The sequence below is a fragment of the Macaca mulatta genome, chromosome 16, assembly GCF_049350105.2.
Source record: "Macaca mulatta isolate MMU2019108-1 chromosome 16, T2T-MMU8v2.0, whole genome shotgun sequence".
NCBI lineage: Eukaryota > Metazoa > Chordata > Mammalia > Primates > Cercopithecidae > Macaca > Macaca mulatta.
In genome coordinates, this window is record NC_133421.1 from 65,258,636 (window position 1) to 65,278,555 (window position 19,920).

The window sequence follows — 19,920 nt, forward strand, 5'->3', positions numbered from 1 at the left end:
CGCCTCAGCCTCCCAAGTAGCTGGGACTACAGGCGCCCGCTACCACGCCCGGCTAATTTTTTGTATTTTTAGTAGAGACGGGGTTTCACCGTGTTAGCCAGGATAGTCTCGATCTCCTGACCTCGTGATCCACCCGCCTCGGCCTCCCAAAGTGCTGGGATTACAGGCTTGAGCCACCGCGCCCGGCCTTCTATTTACATTTTAAGTATAGTGTACTTCACTCTTATTCTGCTCCGCATTTGTGATTGAATTTGACTCTCAAATTATTCAAAGAGCTGTGTAGACTTTTAAAAGGCAGTAGAAACAATGGGAAAAAGCAGAGATAGCTCAAAGGTTGTAGAGTTGTACTGATGCTGAAAAATCAATGAGATTAACCAAGAAATTGGCTCAATAAGAAACCAGGGACTCCCAAAGGGGGTTTTACAATTCAGAAACAGGAAAAAATTAGAAACCAGTTTATTTGCAATTTGCATAGATTCCTCTACTTTGTGAGGTTTAGTATAATTGAAATGTATTGCAATTTTCAGGAACATTACCTACAAATTGATATTAGGTGGTCTATAGCTTGTAATTGATGTGCTTCATGATAAAGATGGCAGTAATGATGTTTTAAATATTCTAGTGCTCATTGGATTTCATTTTTGCAGGCAATTTGCAGCTCCTCTGAGTAAAATATTTATATTCAATTACAGAGTCTGATAAATAGGATTTCCCCCACCCCACCCCTTCTAATCACTGCAAAGTATTAATAATGCTTTCTTATGGCCGATTTCTTGCAGGGAGCAGATAAGATTATAGCCTCATTTCTTTCAAAACCTCAGCAGCATCTCCTTCTGGTAGCCATTTAGATACTTTCTTCCACCTCTTTGACTTCAGATGACACGACCTTGCCATCCACTACTTCTTGCACGACTGTCTTAATCTTCCTGGTTTTCTTTATATCTGAATTCATATTAAACATTAAATGTTAATTCAGGCACATGACTCTACTGATTTATAATATTCAACTTTAAATTATTATTCTTTTTACTTATTTCCTTCTTTTAGAAAAATATGTTAAACCCATCCTCTTTCTCAAAAAATCTTAAGTCCATTTTATAAATAGATACAGAAAATGTGCTTCTCCCCAAATTTACAAATATCCTACTCTTATAAATTCAAGAAATAAATGATCTTGAATTTAAGTGGAATTCAGATTTTGTCTTGTTTTTCCTTTTCAGGATCTCAGATGTCTCAAGATAGCAATAGCACAGGCCAAGAAAATCACCCCGTTCTGAGGAGTGTGCCCAAGTTCCCACATAGAGGGTTTCTTTATGCCATGTACAAGATTTTTAGAATCCCTGGTGTCATATCTGCTGTTTTGAGAATTGGCCTTTGCTATGGTTTGAATGTGTTCCCTAGAGTTCATGTGTGGAAAACTTAATCCCCAATGTAACAGTGTTGGGAGGTGGGGCCTAGTAAGAGGTGATTAGATGATGAGGGCTCTGCCCTCATGGATGGATTAATGTGGTTACCATAGGAATGGGTTAGTTATTGTGAGAGTGGGCTAGTTATAAAAGCAAGATCAGCCTTCTTTTTCTCTCTGGCTCTCATGCACACTCTTTTGCACTTCTACTTTCTGCCATGGGATGACGCAGCAAGAAGGCCCTCACCAGATGCTGGCACCTTGATATTGGACTTTCTGGCCTCCAGAACTGTGAGCCAAGTAAACTTCTATTGTTAGTAAATTATTCAGTCTCAGGTATTCCATTACAGGAGCAGAAAACAGACTGAAACAGCCTCACTTTACTTTTTATCCATGGGAGATAGTTATTGGAAAGCAGCTGAGTGTCATAGAAAATGTGCAAAAATTTAGAACTTACCTCTCTCTTCCAGGGTGCTTAACTGATATTCTGTAGTTCTGTTTTGTTTTGTTTTGTTTTGTTTTTTAATGAAAAGAAGAAAAAAGAAACAGAAAAAAGGATTATTGCTGTTTTGAAAATGGAATGCACTCTTGTCTTTTATATTTCAAAGTCCAAGTGAATGTGTTTTAATGCTTTCATGTATCTTTCCCTTTTACATTGCTTGTTATTGCAAACTTGAGCGTTTTACTTTTTAACTTGAAAAATACATAGCTTTAAAACTGACCAGTTTAATATAAGCTAAGAAGTTCCTCTAATTAAAGTAACAAAATTACAATGTAAGTTTAAATCTTGTGTTCTCTTGTTGATATTCTTAGGTATGGTATCTGAAGACAGTTGCTGCTGCCACACTGATGATTCTGGCTCCCGTGGACCTCAGCAACTTATTTTCTAATTCATGAGCTCTCAATTAGAATTTCCAAAACGCTGTTATGCCTTCAGTTATATATTAATGATGAAAATTAATATCAGCATAATCTATCATTTGGAGAATTATCTTCTAACTCAGTCCTATCACATGATCTCAAGGCTGTACTTGATATTTTGGGCGTGTGTCTACTTTTTGGTATATTTTCGTTTTGTTGGTGGTGGTGAGGCGCGTGTGAGTATAATTACTTCTGTCCTAGGGATTGCATTGGTGCTGGGTAACGAGTGACAGGGACATTAAAATAGAAGTGCATACAGACATTGACACCTATTCCTTGATTCTAAGAGCCTTACCTTACGTCTTCTCCTTCCAGAAGGCGGCGGTAAGTAGCAATTTCCTGCTCAAGCCGAGTCTTTATGTCAAGAAGGATATGGTATTCATTGTTCTGGCGTTCCATGTCACTCCGAATCTGCATCAGTTGGGCCTCCAGAGAGCTCAACAGCGACTGGAGGTTGGCTAACTGGCTGCTGTAACGGGCTTTGGTCTCCTCTAGGGTGTGCTCCAAAGACTCTTTCTATGAGCACAAGAAAAATAGGGCATTTCTTATCTAAGGACTTGATTCAAGAGATGGGTCAATTTTAATTTATTTTGAGAAGGGTCTCTGCAGTTCATCACTGTGGGCATGGTGTGTATTTCTAGCTCCATCTCCCACTCTTCCCAACTAGGCAACCTCAGCCAGCCAGCTAGGATCATTAGCTCTTGGGGTTTTTCTTTGCTTGTAGCTTTGCACCCACTGTTCTCTCAGTGCAGCACATTGTAGAATTGTTCTCAATATTTGCTTCCCCACCATGTGAAGATGTTATACCTCTCACTCCTTCATCAGACCTGGCCATGTGATCTGTGGCATTTCTCAGTTGCAGGATTAGATTCCTTTAATCCATTGACAGCTGGCTGGGTCATGTGACTCTCTTTGGTTAATGAAATGCCGGTCAAACTGACGAATGCCTTTTCTTTTTCTTTTTTTTTTTGAGACGGAGTGTTGCTCTGTTCCCCAGGCTGGAGTGCAGTAGTGCGATCTCGGCTCACTGCAACCTCTGCCTCCTGGGATCAAGCGATTCTCCTGCCTCAGCCTCCAGTAGCTGTGATTATAGGCACACACCATCATGCCCAGCTTATTTTTGTATCTTTAGTAGAGATGGAGTTTCACCATATTGGCCAGGCTGGTCTCGAACTCCTGACCTCAAGTGATCCTCCTGCCTTGGCCTCCCAAAGGACAAATGCTTTTTCTAAGGAGAAGCTTTAAGAGCTATCAAGTGGCCCAACCATTGCTCTTTTCTTTCTGCCAGAACACTGGCTTGTCCTAGGTAGGGCCTACCCCTTTAGCCTTGCCCTTGGAAAGGAAATGTCATGATGGATGTAGTATTGTGGCTGCAGGCCACTGTGGTTTGAGGGATTCTGGTTACCACAGCATAATTTGTCATGGGCTGGCTGGTTTGCTTGGCCTGGAATGTCTCTAGTTCATTCTCCAGCTTAAAATTGTATCTTAAATTTTAAGATCTGGTATAATGGACACATACAGGGGAATAGCAGACACGGGGGCCTAACAGAGGCTGGAGGGTAGGAGGAGGGAGAGGATCAGGAAAAATAACAAATGGGTATTAGGCTTAATACCTGAGTGCTGAAATAACCTGTACAACAAACCCCCATGACACAAGTTTAACTATATCATAAATCTGCATATTACCCCTGAACTTAAAAGTTATAAAAATATCTGGTTTAAATGCCACTTTCCCAGTGAAATCTTCCAGATTTACTCTTTCCTCTGCATACATCCAGTACATTGCCCTTTCCTCGATTTCTCTCTGTCTTTTGATTATAATCAGTTGTTCGGCCTCTTTCCCTGCCAGCTCTGCAAGGGGAAGGGTTATTTCTTGTAGGTCTTTGCATTTCTAAGTTCCTAACAGAGGACCTTGGTAAACACATACTGGATTGAGAAAGAGAAGTTAGATGTGCTTTACCATGCTGAGATGGGACTGGAGGTCTATCTCGAGGCTCTGGGAGGTGCGTCTCAGCTCTGTTAGTTCAACCTCAGTTCCTTTTAATTCTTCAGTGTTCACTGTGACCTGTTGCTGCAGAATTTCAGTCTACAAAGTGCCGAGTGAAAAAAAAACAAACAGTTGAGGGATGGAAATAAGAAAGAAAAGACAGAAAGAGAAAGAAAGAATGAACAAATGAAGAAGAAACTGAGTTATCTCTTTCTGGAGGAAAGCTTCTACACATTTGCTCACACTTTACAATTGTGCGGTTACCTGTCTCTCAAACTGTTCTTTGGCCTCTTGAAGGTTCTTCTGGGCCATGACTTCATACTTCTGCCTCATTTCATTCATGATGGCACCAAGGTTCAGGCCTGGAGCAGCATCAACCTCCACATTGACAGTGTTGCCCAGATGCTTGTATAGACCATCGACTTCCTATGAAAGTGAAAATTCGGATTGATTTTAGTCTGAAGCACATTCTCAGATAAGGTTGGGCAGAAAAGACATAAGAAGTCTCATGACCTCTTTCATTGGCAATGAGTAAAAAAGAAATAAAATAATAACTTGTGTTGGGCTTATTGTGGTCCAGGTACTGCTCTAAGTCATTTAACCTACAACAACATTATGAAAAGAAGGCGGGGCTTGTATCACTATTGTCATCATCATCATCTCTGTCATTACCACCACCAACTCTTCCCCCTTCTCCTGTTTCTCCTGCTCCTCCTATTATTATTATTATATAGAACCATTCCATCGTTTCCAATACCACTTCTGAATATTTTCTCACCTCCTGATGCTCTTTTTTGAGGAGAGCTAGGTCTTTATTCAGTTCTTCAATTTGAATCTCCAAATCTGTTTTTTGTAGGGTTAGGTCATCAAAGACCTTATTCAGGCCTTGGAAATCAGCTTCCACCGTTAGGCGTATTCCCCTCTCGGTCTCATACCTGGGAATTAATTAGTATACAGAGATAACTGGTCCTTCTGTAGCCATTATAAGAGAGAGAATCTAATATAATGAGATAGGTTTTTAAATGTGGCTTATGAGGAGATCAATTTCAAAACTTTATAATGTCTGCCTTTATACATTCATGAAATGTACATAAGAACCTAGGAATCAGACAATTTGCTCAATAATATAATCTCTATAATTTGGAGTGACTGGAAAAAGGCAATCTGAAATAATTTTGAGCACTTCTAAATTCTAGAATTTATCTTACAAGAAATTAAATTGTGTTAATTATTGTGTTGGCAAAGGGTTCTCATTATTGATATTAAATACTTTTACTTAATGAATGTACATGATCAATTTATTTTTATAACTTTGTGAACTGAGGCATCCAAAGTGACTTATCTCAAACAGCTCTACATCCTCCTCTACAATCTTACATACGCTCTCTGTCTCTCTCACTATATATATATGTGTGTGTGTGTGTGTGTGTGTGTGTGTGTGTGTGTGTGTGTGTGTGTATATTTGAGACAGGGTACCACTCTGTCACCCAAGCTGGAATACAGTGATGCGATCATGGCTCCCTGCAGCCTCAACCTCCTGGGCTCAAGCAATCCTCTCACCTCAGCCTCCCAAGTAGCTGGGACCACAGGTGTATGCCACCACGCCCAGCTACTTTTTTTGTATTTTTGTGTAGAGACGTGGTTTCGCCATGTTGCCCAAGCTGTTCTCAAACTCCAGGACTCAAGCAAACCGCCTGCCTCAGCCTCTCAAAGTGCTGGATTACAGGCATTAGCCACCACGCCCTGCCCAATTTCCTAAAATATCCAGCTTTAAAAAGTGACAATGCAATGGGACACTCAGTGCTAGGTAAAATTGTAACTAATGCACCTTTACTGCTTTAATCTTTGGATTTGATTTCCTATTTCCTTCTAGTTAATCTCTTGGAGCATTAAAAGGCTACTCTTCTAACCACAAAAGGCTTTTTGGTGTTAATGCATTGTACAAATTCAGGATGAAGATGCCCTAGTGTGGAAGCTGTTTGTAAGGAACAGCTCTGGTCACATGTGGTGTGATGACTACAGAGAAAGTAAACACAATTTTTTCTTTTTTTTTGAGACAAGGTCTCACTCTGTCACCCAGGCTGGAGTGCAATGTCACGATCTCGGCTCACTGAAACCTCCGCCTCCCAGGTTCAAGTGATTCTCCTGCCTCAGCCTCCCAAGTAGCTGGGATTACAGACATGTGCCACCACACCCGGTTAATTATTATAGATTGGTCCTGATTCTTTGGTTGGCCAGACCATCCTGTAAAACACTGGCAAACCAGAAATCATCAAGAGTCACCCCTGGAACTTGGGTCATACACTTGCAGGTACTTGAATGAACATGGAGAATTACTTGGAGAATCACCAAGGGTAGACTTAAGACTCTCTTTAGATAACAGAGAGACACTTAGGGAGAAGGAGAACTGTAAATTGCTTTCTTATTACTCCAAAGGGCAGAATTAGGTTTAATGGGTTAAAAGGTAGATACCAGGTTACTAAAAAAAAAAGAAACTTAGCAACCAGTAATAACAAAGGAGAATAGTAGTGACTGGAGGTGTTCAGTTACATGCCAGGGGATCAAGAGAGAGAAGGTCATCCCTGAGTGCTGGGCTAGCTTCTAACACGTAGCTTCTAACCTCCTTTAGGCTTCAGGATTCTGGAAACATTGAACCGTGGTTCCTTTACCAACAATGATATGGAAAGCTGATTATCTGGAAGGACTACTAAAGGAATTCTTTTTCAGAAACTTTTGCCACATATTAGGGAACCTACTTCAGTCTGAAGTCCTCAGCAGCCAGTTTAGCATTATCAATTTGCAGGACACATCGAGCATTTTGCAGTTGAGCATCCTTAATCTGGAAAATACATGAGAAAGAATGACATTTTCTTTTTTAAAAATTTATTTATTTATTTATTTAGACAGAATCTTGCTCTGTTGCCCAGGCTGGAGTGCAATGGTGCGATCTTGGCTCACTGTAACCTCTGCCTCCCAGGTTCAAGCGATTCTCCTGCCTCAGCCTCTCGAGTAGCTGGGGTTACAAGCATCCACCACCATGCCTGGCTAATTTTTGCATTTTTAGTAGAGATGGGGTTTTGCCATGTTGGCTAGGCTGGTGTTGAACTCCTGACCTCAGGTGATCCACCTGCCTCGGCCTCCCAAAATGCTGGGATTACAGGCGTGAGCCACCACGCCCAGCCAAGAATGACATTTTCAATTGGATAGGTATTTACAAGGATTTAGTTTATCTCCAGCTGCAGTGACTATTATGTCAAAAATGATGTTTATTTCAAGCATTTCTACAAGAAAATATAGAAAAAATAATGACATGGGTGTTTAACATAATAGAGTCACAAAATGCAACCCTAGATGCCCCAGGGTTTGGTCTACTTTCTTGTGATTTTACAGAAGGAGAATTTAACTTAACTTGAGTCATCAGAACTTACTGAGTGCCTCACCTTTGATGTTTCAGCTTATAATGTTTCTTTTAGCCCCTCTGGTCTGGTGAGCTCCCATTCCTCCCTCATGTCTCAGGTTCGACAACATTGCTTCAAAGGAGCCTTCACAGATGCTCTCAAAACTGAACTGGATGATCTGCCTGTGCTCTCATTATCCCTCTGTGTGCTGGTCCCTCTGTCCATCCCTGTTTCCTCATAAATCACATTGTGTCCACCATACTATTCCTCAGTGCCTAGCATGGTGCCCAGCACCTAGGTAGTGTCATTCAGTATTGGCTGAATGAAAGAACATGATACATAAAAGAACTAAATGCATGATGGATGCATATAGATGAAAAATCTACTTGCAGAGGATGTTGCAATGACATTTCTCTTTCAATGGATCCAGTTTTGGAGAGGGCTGCTCCCTACGGTTGGGACTGTCCAGCTCAATGGGACGGATGGCCTGTGCCTGTGTATTTGAGATGAGCCAAAGTAGAGTCAGAAACATGAGACAGGTGTGGTTCGAACATTTTTAGTGAGAGCCTAAGAAGGAGGAACTTTATTCCGGAAGGGCAATTTAAATACCATTGCTTCACACGCCCATAGTTTCTAAAATTCCAAAGCAACTTCCCATAGAGTCCGAATCAAATTGCTCTGATGTTTAGCACAACTCAAGAAAAATAGACTTGCTGGTAAGTAAATGGGCTTTACTCTAAAGGAATATGAATGAATCTTAACACAGAAATGACAGTGAACACTTCTCTTGATTAGATAAGAGCTTTAATTCGAAGCAAGTGCTCTGTGTCATATATGAAATTTTCAATTAGGAGCAAAGTCTTCTGCTTTTATTCCATGCAACTGATAAAATACAGAGCTCCACCCTTTTTTTGATGACATAGGAGGAGGTTGTGATATGATTGCAATAAACATGAATTGGGGGCAATAGAATATTTTATTACTGTAGAATTAGTTTCTGAACTGCTTGATGCTGATGGTCATGTTATTAAACAGGGCACTTAAAAATCCAGGCATCATTAAGACCCATATTCCTGCCACACTGTTTCCACCCAGAATCACTTTGTTATTTAAATCTGCAGTACAGTATTCTAATGGTCATACCTTATAATATTTACTTAAATAAAAGGAGAAAAGTCTTTGAATTGACTGGGGTTTCAAAACTTGAGGACTAGATGAAAAACTAAGAGAGATTTATCACATAATTAATTTTTAGCTCTTTTCAGAAAGATTGCTCACTATACATTTAGCCCTGATGTGGTAAGCTGTGACAAAGATTTATTTTATTCCGGAGGATAAAATGTTCATATTTTGTATATAATTATATTAAACATTAAAAATAGCATGATTTAAGGTCATCCTATTATACAGTCTAAAGGTAGATGAAAGAATTTTTGTAGATGTAACATTTTAGCCTAATTGTCTTTACAACGTCCATTTGGACCTGCCTAACATAGATAACCTCTTGATTTAACTTTCAGTTAAACACAGACTAGGAAACACAGGCGTCATCTCTCACCTGATTTCGCAGCTCTTCAATTTGTTTGTAATACGCGCTGTAGTCACGACCAGCCCTCGGGGCGTTGGTTTCGTACCACTGCTTGATCTGCACTTCAAGTCTGGAGTTGGACTGCTCCAGGGTCCGCACCTTTTCTAGGTAGCTCGCTAGACGGTCATTTAGGTTCTGCATGGCCATTTTCTCATTGCCAACAAACAGGTCCCCGCCGCCGGTGAGGTCGCTCCCATAGTTCACCGTGTGTCTGGAGTTGGAGATGCGGATGCCTCGGCCTCCAGCACCCCCATAAACGCTGGGTGTCATCCCGAGGCGCTGCGTGCCCACTGTACTGACTACAGAGGCCTGCAAGGAGTTGCTGAGGCTTCTGTGGAAGCTTCTGCGACTGAAATCCATTGCAGATTCCAGGAGGGAGCACCTGTAGCTTCAGGATGGTTGGGGCAGAGTGTGTCTCATGGAGGGTGTTGAGCTAGCCTTTTATGAAGTCCACAGGCAAGAAACTCCTCCTCTGCTGACATGTCACTAGGATTGGCACCACGGTCCACCTTGCCTTGCTTCCACGCCCCCCCCTTTGTATAACAATATGTTAATATGTTTAATTCAATTCCAGAAAATAGCACTAGAGGCATTTATTGGAGGCTTTTATCAGGGGCAACTTTTTTTTTTTTTAATTAAACAGGTAACAAAAGGAAACAGGAAGGTGTGTTCTTTTAGCCCGTGCACCTGCCTTGGCAGGTTTTTTTCATCCTAACATACACATAAAGAATATTTATAATCCTCATGTATAATTTAGGTATGTAAAAAGGCAGATGTGCCTACATAACTGAAAGTCACAATGGAGATAAAGGACAATGGTTTATTTGTATTGAGGAGTTGCTCTTCAGAACCTCTGTTTCATGCTTTACTTGTGTTTGGCTTTTAAGTTTATTCTGTTTTGGACATATTATTTTATAAGACTATTAATATATTTTGTACAGACACAAAACCTCAAATCCCTAAACCAGGAATGAAACCATTGTACATTTGGAGATGTAGTTTGGGGATATGAATTAAATGAATTTAGCTGAATGATGGACTAGATGATTTGGGAGGTTATTTTCTTTCTATTTCTAATGTTCTATGACTAAATAATGCATTTTAGGTTTCTAGTCACTGCCTGGCTTCAAGCCCTGTTACCAAGACACTTACAATAAATCGCACAGTGCTTTGCACCTGGCATGGTACCAGGATGGGTCTCCTCTTTTGTATAAGGCCAGCTTAACACCCACCATGAGACAGACTCTGCCCCATCCATCCGGAATCTACTTACAGGTGCTCCTTCTAGAATCCCCAGTGGATTTTAATTGCAGAAGCTTCCACGGAAGCCTGATCTTCCTTGTATGTCCCCACAATCACAGCAGGAGTGGCTGTATGTATAGGAAGTGGGGCAGGCGGGGCCTTGGGACTACACTCAGCATCCAGGGTTGGGCTGGAGGCAGCTGCTTGCGTGTGGACCTCCAGACACATGGGCGTGATCTCACCAGTGGGAATCTGATTGTAAGCACCCAATAAATGCCTGAGTCACTTGCTTCCCTTCATTCAAACCCCCTGGCTGAGAATTCACACCTCCCATGAAGCAAGTAAATCACTTCCTTAATCAAGTTAATTAGAAGGGATTGGAAAAGTCACTAAAAACATCTAATTAATTGTCATCCTGATACTTTAATGGAATTGAGATTTGTATATAATTAAAGCAAGCAAGCAAGTAAATGCAAAAATAAAAAATTGGAATTTACTTGTCTTATTTTAGAGGCTTATTTGTTGTTGCTGTTGTTCTGAAAGCCAATCACTTAAAAATTTTTTTTTGAGCTTTTAGAAACCAGTGGCTTTTTTACTTTTGAGTTTAAATTTTTTTACAGACAACTTTCTTCTAAAATAAGGTCAGATCACATTATTTCTCTCTTATGAACAGTATACTTTAAAATAATACATTGTGTTTGATTTTATCTCAGTTATATCACAGAAATAAAAATTGAGATAAAACGGGATCTACTTTATGCATTTTATGGTATATGTGTGGACAGCTCTTACATTTTTATCCATTCATGTATTCATCAGCCAGTACTGAGCACTCACCACCAATGACTGGACTGGTAGCAAGAAGACCTTGCTAACTTATTAGAGTTATAAATTACTTTGTTAATAGATGTCACAGCTAAACTCTGTAGCAGAGAAGAACTTTTTATAAACACATGAACTATGTTCTTTACACATATATTCAAAGATGAATTGCTTTTTGTGTTGATTAATGGGGTAGGAGGAGATTGTTAGATTAAAGTCATTGGAAAATTATACTATTTAAATTACACACGTTTTATAGTAAGTTGGTCTCAGCCAAGAGTTTCATATGCTAACACATGATCAAAGTGTGTAGAAGCATTATTTATTTATTGATTGATTTTTGAGATGCAGTCTCTATCTGTCGCCCAGGCTGGAGTGCAGTGGCTGCGATCTCGGCTCACTGCAAGCTCTGCCTCCTGGGTTCACGCCATTCTCCTGCCTCAGCCTCCCGAGTAGCTGGGATTACAGGGGCCCGCCACCTCACCCAGCTAATTTTTTTGTATTTTCAGTAGAGACGGGGTTTCACCGTGTTAGCCAGGATGGTCTCGATCTCTTGACCTCATGATCTGCCCACCTTGGCCTCCCAAAGTGCTGGGATTACAGGCGTGAGCCACCGTGCCTGGCCAGAAGCATTATTAAGTCAATAGTTAGCTTTATAATTAGAAAAGAACATAAGTGTGGTTGTTAAACAGGATGATATTTGTTCTCTTTTGTAGGACAATTCTTCCTTATGGCTGGACCTAGTTATGTTTATATCAAAGAGTTAAAAATCCCATTTTTAGTTGTTTTCAATTTTATTTTTATTTTGTGACAGGGTCTCACTGTGTTACCCAGGCTGGAGTGCCGTGACACAATCACAGCTCACTGCAGCCTTGACCTTCCAGGCTCAAGTGATCCTCCTGCTTCAGCCTCCCAAGTAGCTGGGACTATAGGCATGCACACCATGCCTAGATAATTTTTATTTTTATTTTATTTTTATTATTTTTATTATTTTTTTGACAGAAACGGGATTCCACTATGTTGCCCAGGCTGGACTCAAACTCCTGAGTTCAAGTGATTCTCCCACCCCACCCTCCCAAAATGATGAGATTACAGGTGTGAGCCCCTGTGTCCAGCCAATTTTTTTGAGACAGAGTCTGGCTCTGTCACTAGGCTGGAGTGCAGTGGCGCAATCTCGGCTCACTGCAAGCTCTGCCTTCTGGGTTCACACGATTCTCCTGCCTCAGCCTCCCGAGTAACTGGGATTACAGGAGGGCACCATCACGCTCAGCTGATTTTTGTATTTTTAGTAGAGACAGGGTTTCACCATGTTGGCCAGCCTGGTCTTGATCTCTTGACCTCATGATCTGCCCACCTCAGCCTCCCAAAGTGCTGGCATTACAGGTGTGAGCCACTGCACTGGCCCAGCCAATTTTTTTTTTTTTTTTTTTTTTGAGAAATAACTGTCTATTTCTTATTCCAGAAATCTTTGGCTAGTTTTGATAAGTTTTTGAGGTTTTAAATTTAAACTAAAACATGATACAATAGTGTTGTTATTATGAGGTATAGTCATTCAATCTACTAATTTGTTGCAGGAGAAAAAATTCTACTGGAAAGGTTCCCACCTGTTTATGTAAGGGCAAGAGAATTTGCTGGCTTCTGTATGTCACTGAGTTTTGTACTTTCGTAGATTATTTGATCTTATAATGTGACCACGGGAAATCAAGTGAGTTTTTCACAGCAATTCATTTTTCTGAGTTATATCTCGAGGACTGAATAAAGATCCTATTGACCCTTGTTCATACACAGAGTCATGAATTTAGAGCCCCTGATATTTCAGGCTGTTGAGTGACTGCATCTGTAAATAAATACTTATTAGATCCCAACTTCCTTGTAGCTAGTAGAAGGGACATTTTGACCTCTGAGACACTCTACTGAGAGTGTTAATGATTAATATTAAGTATGGCCAGTAGTTGGGAAGACTATTATAAGCACTACAGTTTTCAGAGGACTTTCAACTTTTTTCTTCTTTTTTTCCTACCATGACCAAGCTATTGCAGTCGCATATGATAGACGTAGAACCTGCAGTCTGTGGAGTGGTGTCTTGTTCAGACAGGGAGAAGGAGGGTGGAAGTATAGGTGAAGGAAGTTGGAAGTTTGGCCCTGAGTTATTTGTTGAAGTGAGGAGATGGGTACAAGGAGGTCGATATATAGTAAACTTACATCATTGTATTCGGCACAGTTAATCTGTCATATTTAGGTTTTTGTTTGCACTTATTTGGTAATTCTCAGCTGTGTTTTGATGAGTTGGGTGGATTTGTTTATTGTCTCATAGTGGCTACAGTATGATTGGATGAAGAATATAAATATAAATTCTTTTAGAAAATAAAATAAACTTGAAAATTGGAGTAAGTACCAAGCAGATCTGAAATACAAACCAGAGGAAATAAACAATGCCGTTAAAATTACAAGTTCAGTGGATGAGTCCAGGAACAGATTAAACCAGGATTATTGAACAAAATGTGGCTCTGAGGAAATTTTCCAGAATGCAACCAAGTGACGAAGGAGGAAGTCAAGAGGCATGAGGGCTAGAATTAGAAGGTCTAAATATGTCTAATCAGAGTTCCAGGAGAAGACATGAGAGAATAGGAAAACATTCAACAAAATAAAAAGTGAGAATTTTATAGAATTGTTAAAAAAAAACCCCAAAAACCCAAGTTCTCAGATTAAGGAGACCTAATGAATTTCAGGCAAAAGGAATAAAAATAAATCACTACACACATTGAGGCAGAAAACCAGATAATTACAAGCAGATAGAAAATAAATCACCAGCCAAGGAATGGTGGTTAGACTGATGGCTGACTCCTCAAAAGCAACAATGGACACTGGAAATGGAATAGAATCTTCAATGTGCCGGGAGGAAATAACTGCCATTCCAGAATTTTCTGACTCGGTAACATTATATTTGAAAGAGGATAAAATAAAGCTATTTTCAAGATTTAAAAAACTGAATTTGCCATCAACTTCTAAGTTTTCGCTAAGAGCAATCTGAAAGAATGTATTTTAAGCAGAAGGAAGATGATTCCAGATGAAAGTTCTGACATGCATAAAAGAATGAAAATAATAAACAAATAAGGTGCTAAGCATGTGACCAAATGTAAATGTAAAGACAAATATTGGCTATAAAATAATTTATCTATTGAGAAGAAAAAACAATATGGAATTAAACTAGATGAAAGCTGGAAGGGGATGAATGGAGTTAAATTGTTCTAAAGTGTGCAACTGTTTAGGAAAACAGCAAACATACAGATTAACTTTAGATATTGACAGGTTAAGAATACATATTACATTTTCCACACTTGGACACATGGTGGGGAACAACACACACTGGGCACCTGTGGTTGGGGGGAAAGCATCAGGAAGAATAGCTAATGGACACTGGGCTTAATACCTGGGTGTTGGAACGATCTGTGCAGTAAACCACCATGGCACACGTTTACCTATGTAACAAACCTGCACATCCTGCACATGTACCCCCTGAACTTAAAATAAAAATTGAAGGAAAAAAAGAATGCATATTATGTTTTCTAATTTTATGGTTTTGCCTTTCACATGATGGCTGTTACATTGATCTGGAAATAAGCCAGTGAATTAGCACAAAGAGCTCAGAAACAGATCTGTTGCATATAGAAACTCAATTTTGTCCTGCTTGGGCATTACAAATCAACGTGGAAAGAAATGGAGTATCCCATATTTAACAAATGGAAATTGTATTTCTGTTCTAAGGCAAAACTTACCTAAAATATATGAAAATGAATTCCAGATTCATTAAAGATAAACATATGAAAAGTTAAAACCTATACAACATGTAGAAGAAAACACAGAATAATATCTCTAGGAATTAGAGTAAAGGAGTATTTCTAACAAGACACAAAAAGTGAAAACTGTGAAGTACAAAATTGATACCGATTTAGCAATTTTTATTCATTAAAATATACCATAATTATAATGAAAAAAGTCTCAAACAGGGAGCAGATATTTAGAAATCATGTAACTGTCAAGAAATTAGTTTCCGGAATATGGAAAATCCCTACAAATCAGTAAGAAAAAGAAAAACATCCCAGTGAGAAAGTGGGCAAAATATGAATAGATTTGCAGAAACGAGGAAAGCTGAATGGCCCGTTCCACATCCGCCAATTGGAAAAAGTTAAAAAGTTGGACGATAAGCCGGGCGCGGTGGCTCACGCCTGTAATCCCAGCACTTTGGGAGGCCGAGACGGGCGGATGACGAGGTCAGGAGATCGAGACCATCCTGGCTAACACGGTGAAACCCCGTCTCTACTAAAAAATACAAAAAATGAGCCGGGCGTGGTGGCGGGCGCCTACAGTCCCAGCTACTCAGGAGGCTGAGGCAGGAGAATGGCGTGAACCCGGGGAGCGGAGCTTGCAGTGAGCCGAGATCGCGCCATTGCACTCCAGCCTGGGCGACAGAGCGAGACTCTGTCTCAAAAAAAAAAAAAAAAAAGTTGGATGATAGCAAGTATGACTGAGGGGAATTCCAATCCATTGATGTTAGCTGTATAAATAGGTACAATCACTTTGTAAAATAGTTTGAGATTATGTTAGAAGGCTGAATATTCACATAACCGTCACTCAGCAAACCATTCCTAGGTATTCACTTCAGAGAAACTCTTATAAGTATTGAATGATAGACATGTACAAGAATATTCACAGAACCATTGTTCATATTAATAACACACGCACGTACTAACACACACCCACAAGAAACAGAAAACTGGAAACAACTCAAATGTTAATAGTAGAATGAATAAATGCATTCATACATGTTCATACAGTGGGATGCTATGCAACAGTTAAAAATGGATAAATTAGCTGGGCGTGGTGGCTCATGCCAGTAATCCCAGCAGTTTGGGAGCCTGAGTTGGGTAGATCACTTGAGGCCAGGAGTTTGAGACCAGCCTGGCCAATATGGTGAAACCCAGTCTCTACTAAAAATACAAAAATTAGCTGGGCATAGTGGTGGGCGCCTGTGATTCCAGCTATTCGGGAAGCTGAGGTAGGAGAATCACCTGAACCCAGGAGGTGCAGGTTGCAGTGAGCCAAGATCGTGCCACTGCACTCCAACCTGGGCGACAGAGCCAGGCTCTGCCTTAAAAAAAAAAAAGAATTACATTATTGACATGGATAAATATTAAAAAACATAATGCTGAAAGAAGACAACAGAATCCATCCAGATTTTATTGATATATAGTATAAAAACAGGCAAAATGAAATAATGTATGCTTAAGAGATACACATATAGATAATGTAGATTGCAAATGATGGTCACAGATTCCTCCTGTCTCTGGATGCACACTCCTTTGCAAGTCCTTTCAGGGTTTGAGGGGCATCTAGACCATTTCCATCTTTTGAAGCTCCTGGTATATTAAACAATTGAAAAATATTTAAAGTCTTTATATTTCCTTTACATTGCCATTTGCAACACAAAATCTCCTAATACAATAAACCTGTACCAATAACAAGATTTATTTTAAAAATGCTAACTTATTTTAGTGTACTATAGGCTACGTGGTCTGGTGTGAGGGCATAGTTTTAACTGATGAGATGGATATCTTAATTGTGATCCTCCTGCATCGGCTTACCAAAATGTTGGGATTACAAGCATGAGCCAGTGTGCCCGGCCAAGATGGATATAATCTTTTCATCCTAGAGGGGACGTCTGAAACCAGATGGGGCTGCATTCGGATTCAACATCTTAAATCTCTGACTGGGAAACCAGGGGCTCAATGGTCCTCTTCACCCCTGTGATTGGCTCTGTATCTGTGTTATTTTGCCAATATCCCGTGTTATGCCAAGGACAAATGAGTACTTATTTTACACAAGCTTGACTAAGAGAGAGCTCAACTGAATTCTTCCCAAAACAGAGGAATAATTTGTCACCAAGACAAATTCTAGTTCCTACCCTTGGAATCATAGTAAAGAAGTTATCGACAATTTAAAAATAATATTAGCACCTGTTTCTAGCCGTCAATGTTGTTCATCAATGTTGAGGTCCAGTCTCAAACACCTGCCTAAAAATGCAAATCTGATTATTTCGTTTATGTGAAAAACCAACAGTGGTATGTAGTCAAGTCCAATATACAACTCTCCAAGATCTAGCCCCTGCCTACCTTTCTAGACCCTCTGGCCATCCCTCCATGCCTCAGATGGCACAGTCCAGTAACACACACCACCGATTCCTCCATTCCATGCTTTTGTATACTCCGTCCCCTTCTTTTCTTCTGCATGTCATCTCTTCCAGGAAGCCATCCCAGTGCTCTCAAATTCCTTCCCTCCAGGATGGTCAACTGTTCTGGTTTGCCCAGGATACAGAGCTTTCTGCAATGTGAGACTTTCAGAGTTAAAACTGGGACAGTCAGTCCCAGGACAGTTGGTCACCCCGTTCATCTCTTCTGTGCACATCTCTCTTTCTTGGGTACAGTGTGTGCATGCACTTTGGCCCTGATTCCTTTGTGGAATGAGTGGGTGTGGGACATGGGGAATAGGATGAGATGAGAATGACTGGGTGGTGATAGTGGTGCCCCGTGGCAAGGGGGACACTGGGACAGGACTGGGAGATGGTTTGGGAGATGGTTTACTTAACCTAATGACCTCCAGTTCCATCCATGTTGTTGCAAATGATAGAATCTCATTGCAAAGGGGAACATGGTGTGTTTATTTGTGGAAATGCCAAGTCTGTGGCACTTGTGTCAGATTTAGGTGGAGGAGACCTGGATGAAGAGGAAGACTGTTGAGTATTCTGATTTGGAGACCAGGCTGGGGGTGCATAATAAGGTATTAGTAAGGTATATAGGAAAGGTTTTCTCCAATCTTGTTGATTTTTTTTTTTTTTGAGACGAATCTTGCTCCGTTGCCCAGGCCAGAGTGCAATGGTGTGATCTTGGCCCACTGCAAGCTCCACCTCCTGGGTTCAAGCGATTCTCCTGCCTCAGCCTCCTGAGTAGCTGGGATTACAGGCACCTGCCACCATGCCCTGCTAAGTTTTTTCTTTTTTTTTTTTTGAAATGGAGTTTCGCTCTTGTTGCCCAGGCTGGAGTGCAATGGTGCAATCTCGGCTCACTGCAACCTCTGCCTCCCAGGTTCAAGTGATTCTCCTACCTCAGCCTCCTGAGTAGCTGGGATTACAGGCATGCACCACCACACCCGTCTAATTTTTTGTATATTTAGTAGAGACAGGGTTTCTCCATGTTGGTCAGTCTCGAACTCCTGATCTCAAGTGATCCACCCACCTCGGCCTCCCAAAGTGCTGGTATTACAGGCGTGAACCACTGCGCCCCGTGCCAGTCTTGTTGATTCTTATGTTTATCCGTCATACATAAATTACCACCATGATTCTAGTTCACTCAGTCTTCCAAAACTCCAGAGTCAAATCTGCACAGACAGACCACAGGAAGCAGCATCTCCTGGGAGAGGCTGCCATCTTGCATAGCCCTTGCTGCCGCCTGGAGGCTTCTTCTCCCTGAACTGCTGCATTGTCACATCATTGAGCATTTCATTCATTGTGATAACCTAAGACTGTAGAATTTATGGTGCCTGGGTGCAATTTGTGAAAGCTCTAGAAAATATTGCCTAGCTATAGGCTATAATATTGTTAGCTAACCAAATGGTAATAACCAGTTAGCATCGAACTTTTTTAGACTATATTTTAAGGGAGAAATCATCAGTGATTTAATTTTCTGTTATGCTTTTATGTTATCTGAACAACCCAAACTTACTATTTTTGAAAACAAGTAAGCAAGTGACAAATCACTCACCATGTGTTTTTATTTCTCATGAGGCTTGTTTCTAAATACAAAGAACCATATAGGCTATCATATCTGAAAGAGCCCTTGAAAATCATGTAGGCCATCCTCACTTTACAAATGAAAAAGCTGAGGCATACCCAGGTTAATGACTTGCCTATAGCAACAGTACAAATATAGAAAGTTGAGATTAAGCTACATAATATTTGCTTTGCAAATTGATTTTTAGTCCTTTTGCATGACCCAGGAAAGCTGTCTTGCCAGCAACACCCTGACGTATAAAGAAAACTCTCATCAATGAAATTACTGCTTGAAAGGTGAATAGAAAGTCTATACTCAACACATTTTTGTGTCTACCTGGGGCTAGAGACCTCCTCTTTCAATGTGGTCCTTCCCTTGCTACTAATCACACAAAATTGAAATAGGTGCTCTAAGATATGGCAGCGATCGTTGGCTCCAGAATGCTCCTAGAGCAAGGCACGATGTATATGGATGCATCAGACTAGATGAAGAGATGTATTATTAATTAGTTTTTCAGAACACAAACAGCAGATGTGTTTACATTTCTGCTCAGTGGGGTATTTCATTGCTTTTTTATGTGCACACACTTAAGTAAAAAGGGAAAAACAAACCATACAAGGCATCAGACTGGTTAAAAGAGAAGCTCCATGTTGAAAATTTGTTGCAGCGTACAGGATGGAGCTTGAAATCGAGGAGGGATGGAAAGAGACAGGGAAAGAACGCTTTTCCCAACA

At 40.4% G+C, this 19,920-nt stretch overlaps 1 protein-coding gene across 2 annotated transcripts; it reads right to left on the reverse strand.

The window, feature by feature from the left end:
- Nucleotides 1-440: 440 nt before the first annotated feature.
- Nucleotides 441-10,686, reverse strand: KRT20 (keratin 20). 2 transcript variants are annotated; one of them, XM_028836479.2, is made up of 8 exons: nt 9,270-10,686; nt 7,070-7,152; nt 5,092-5,248; nt 4,578-4,739; nt 4,287-4,412; nt 2,622-2,842; nt 1,863-1,900; nt 441-942 (listed from the first exon to the last, which is right to left on the reverse strand). In XM_028836479.2, the coding sequence occupies exons 1-8, from the start codon at nt 9,657-9,659 to the stop codon at nt 845-847; spliced, it is 1,275 nt and encodes a 424-aa protein (XP_028692312.1). In that variant the 5' UTR covers nt 9,660-10,686; the 3' UTR covers nt 441-844. The 2 variants fall into 2 exon arrangements, with proteins under 2 accessions (XP_028692312.1, XP_077825802.1); XM_077969676.1 differs by lacking the exon at nt 1,863-1,900 and having other exon boundaries at nt 9,270-10,684.
- Between the last annotated feature and the right edge of the window lie 9,234 nt (nt 10,687-19,920).

Coding starts and splice junctions, on each gene's coding strand:
- KRT20 (XM_028836479.2), bottom strand. CDS start 9,659: ATGGATTTCAGTCGCAGAAGCTTCCACAGAAGCCTCAGCAACTCCTTG. Junction 2,843..4,286: donor TCCAGTCCCATCTCAGCATG/GTAAAGCACATC, acceptor TTGTGCTCATAG/AAAGAGTCTTTGGAGCACAC. Junction 943..1,862: donor AAGCACCCTGGAAGAGAGAG/GTAAGTTCTAAA, acceptor ATATGAATTCAG/ATATAAAGAAAACCAGGAAG.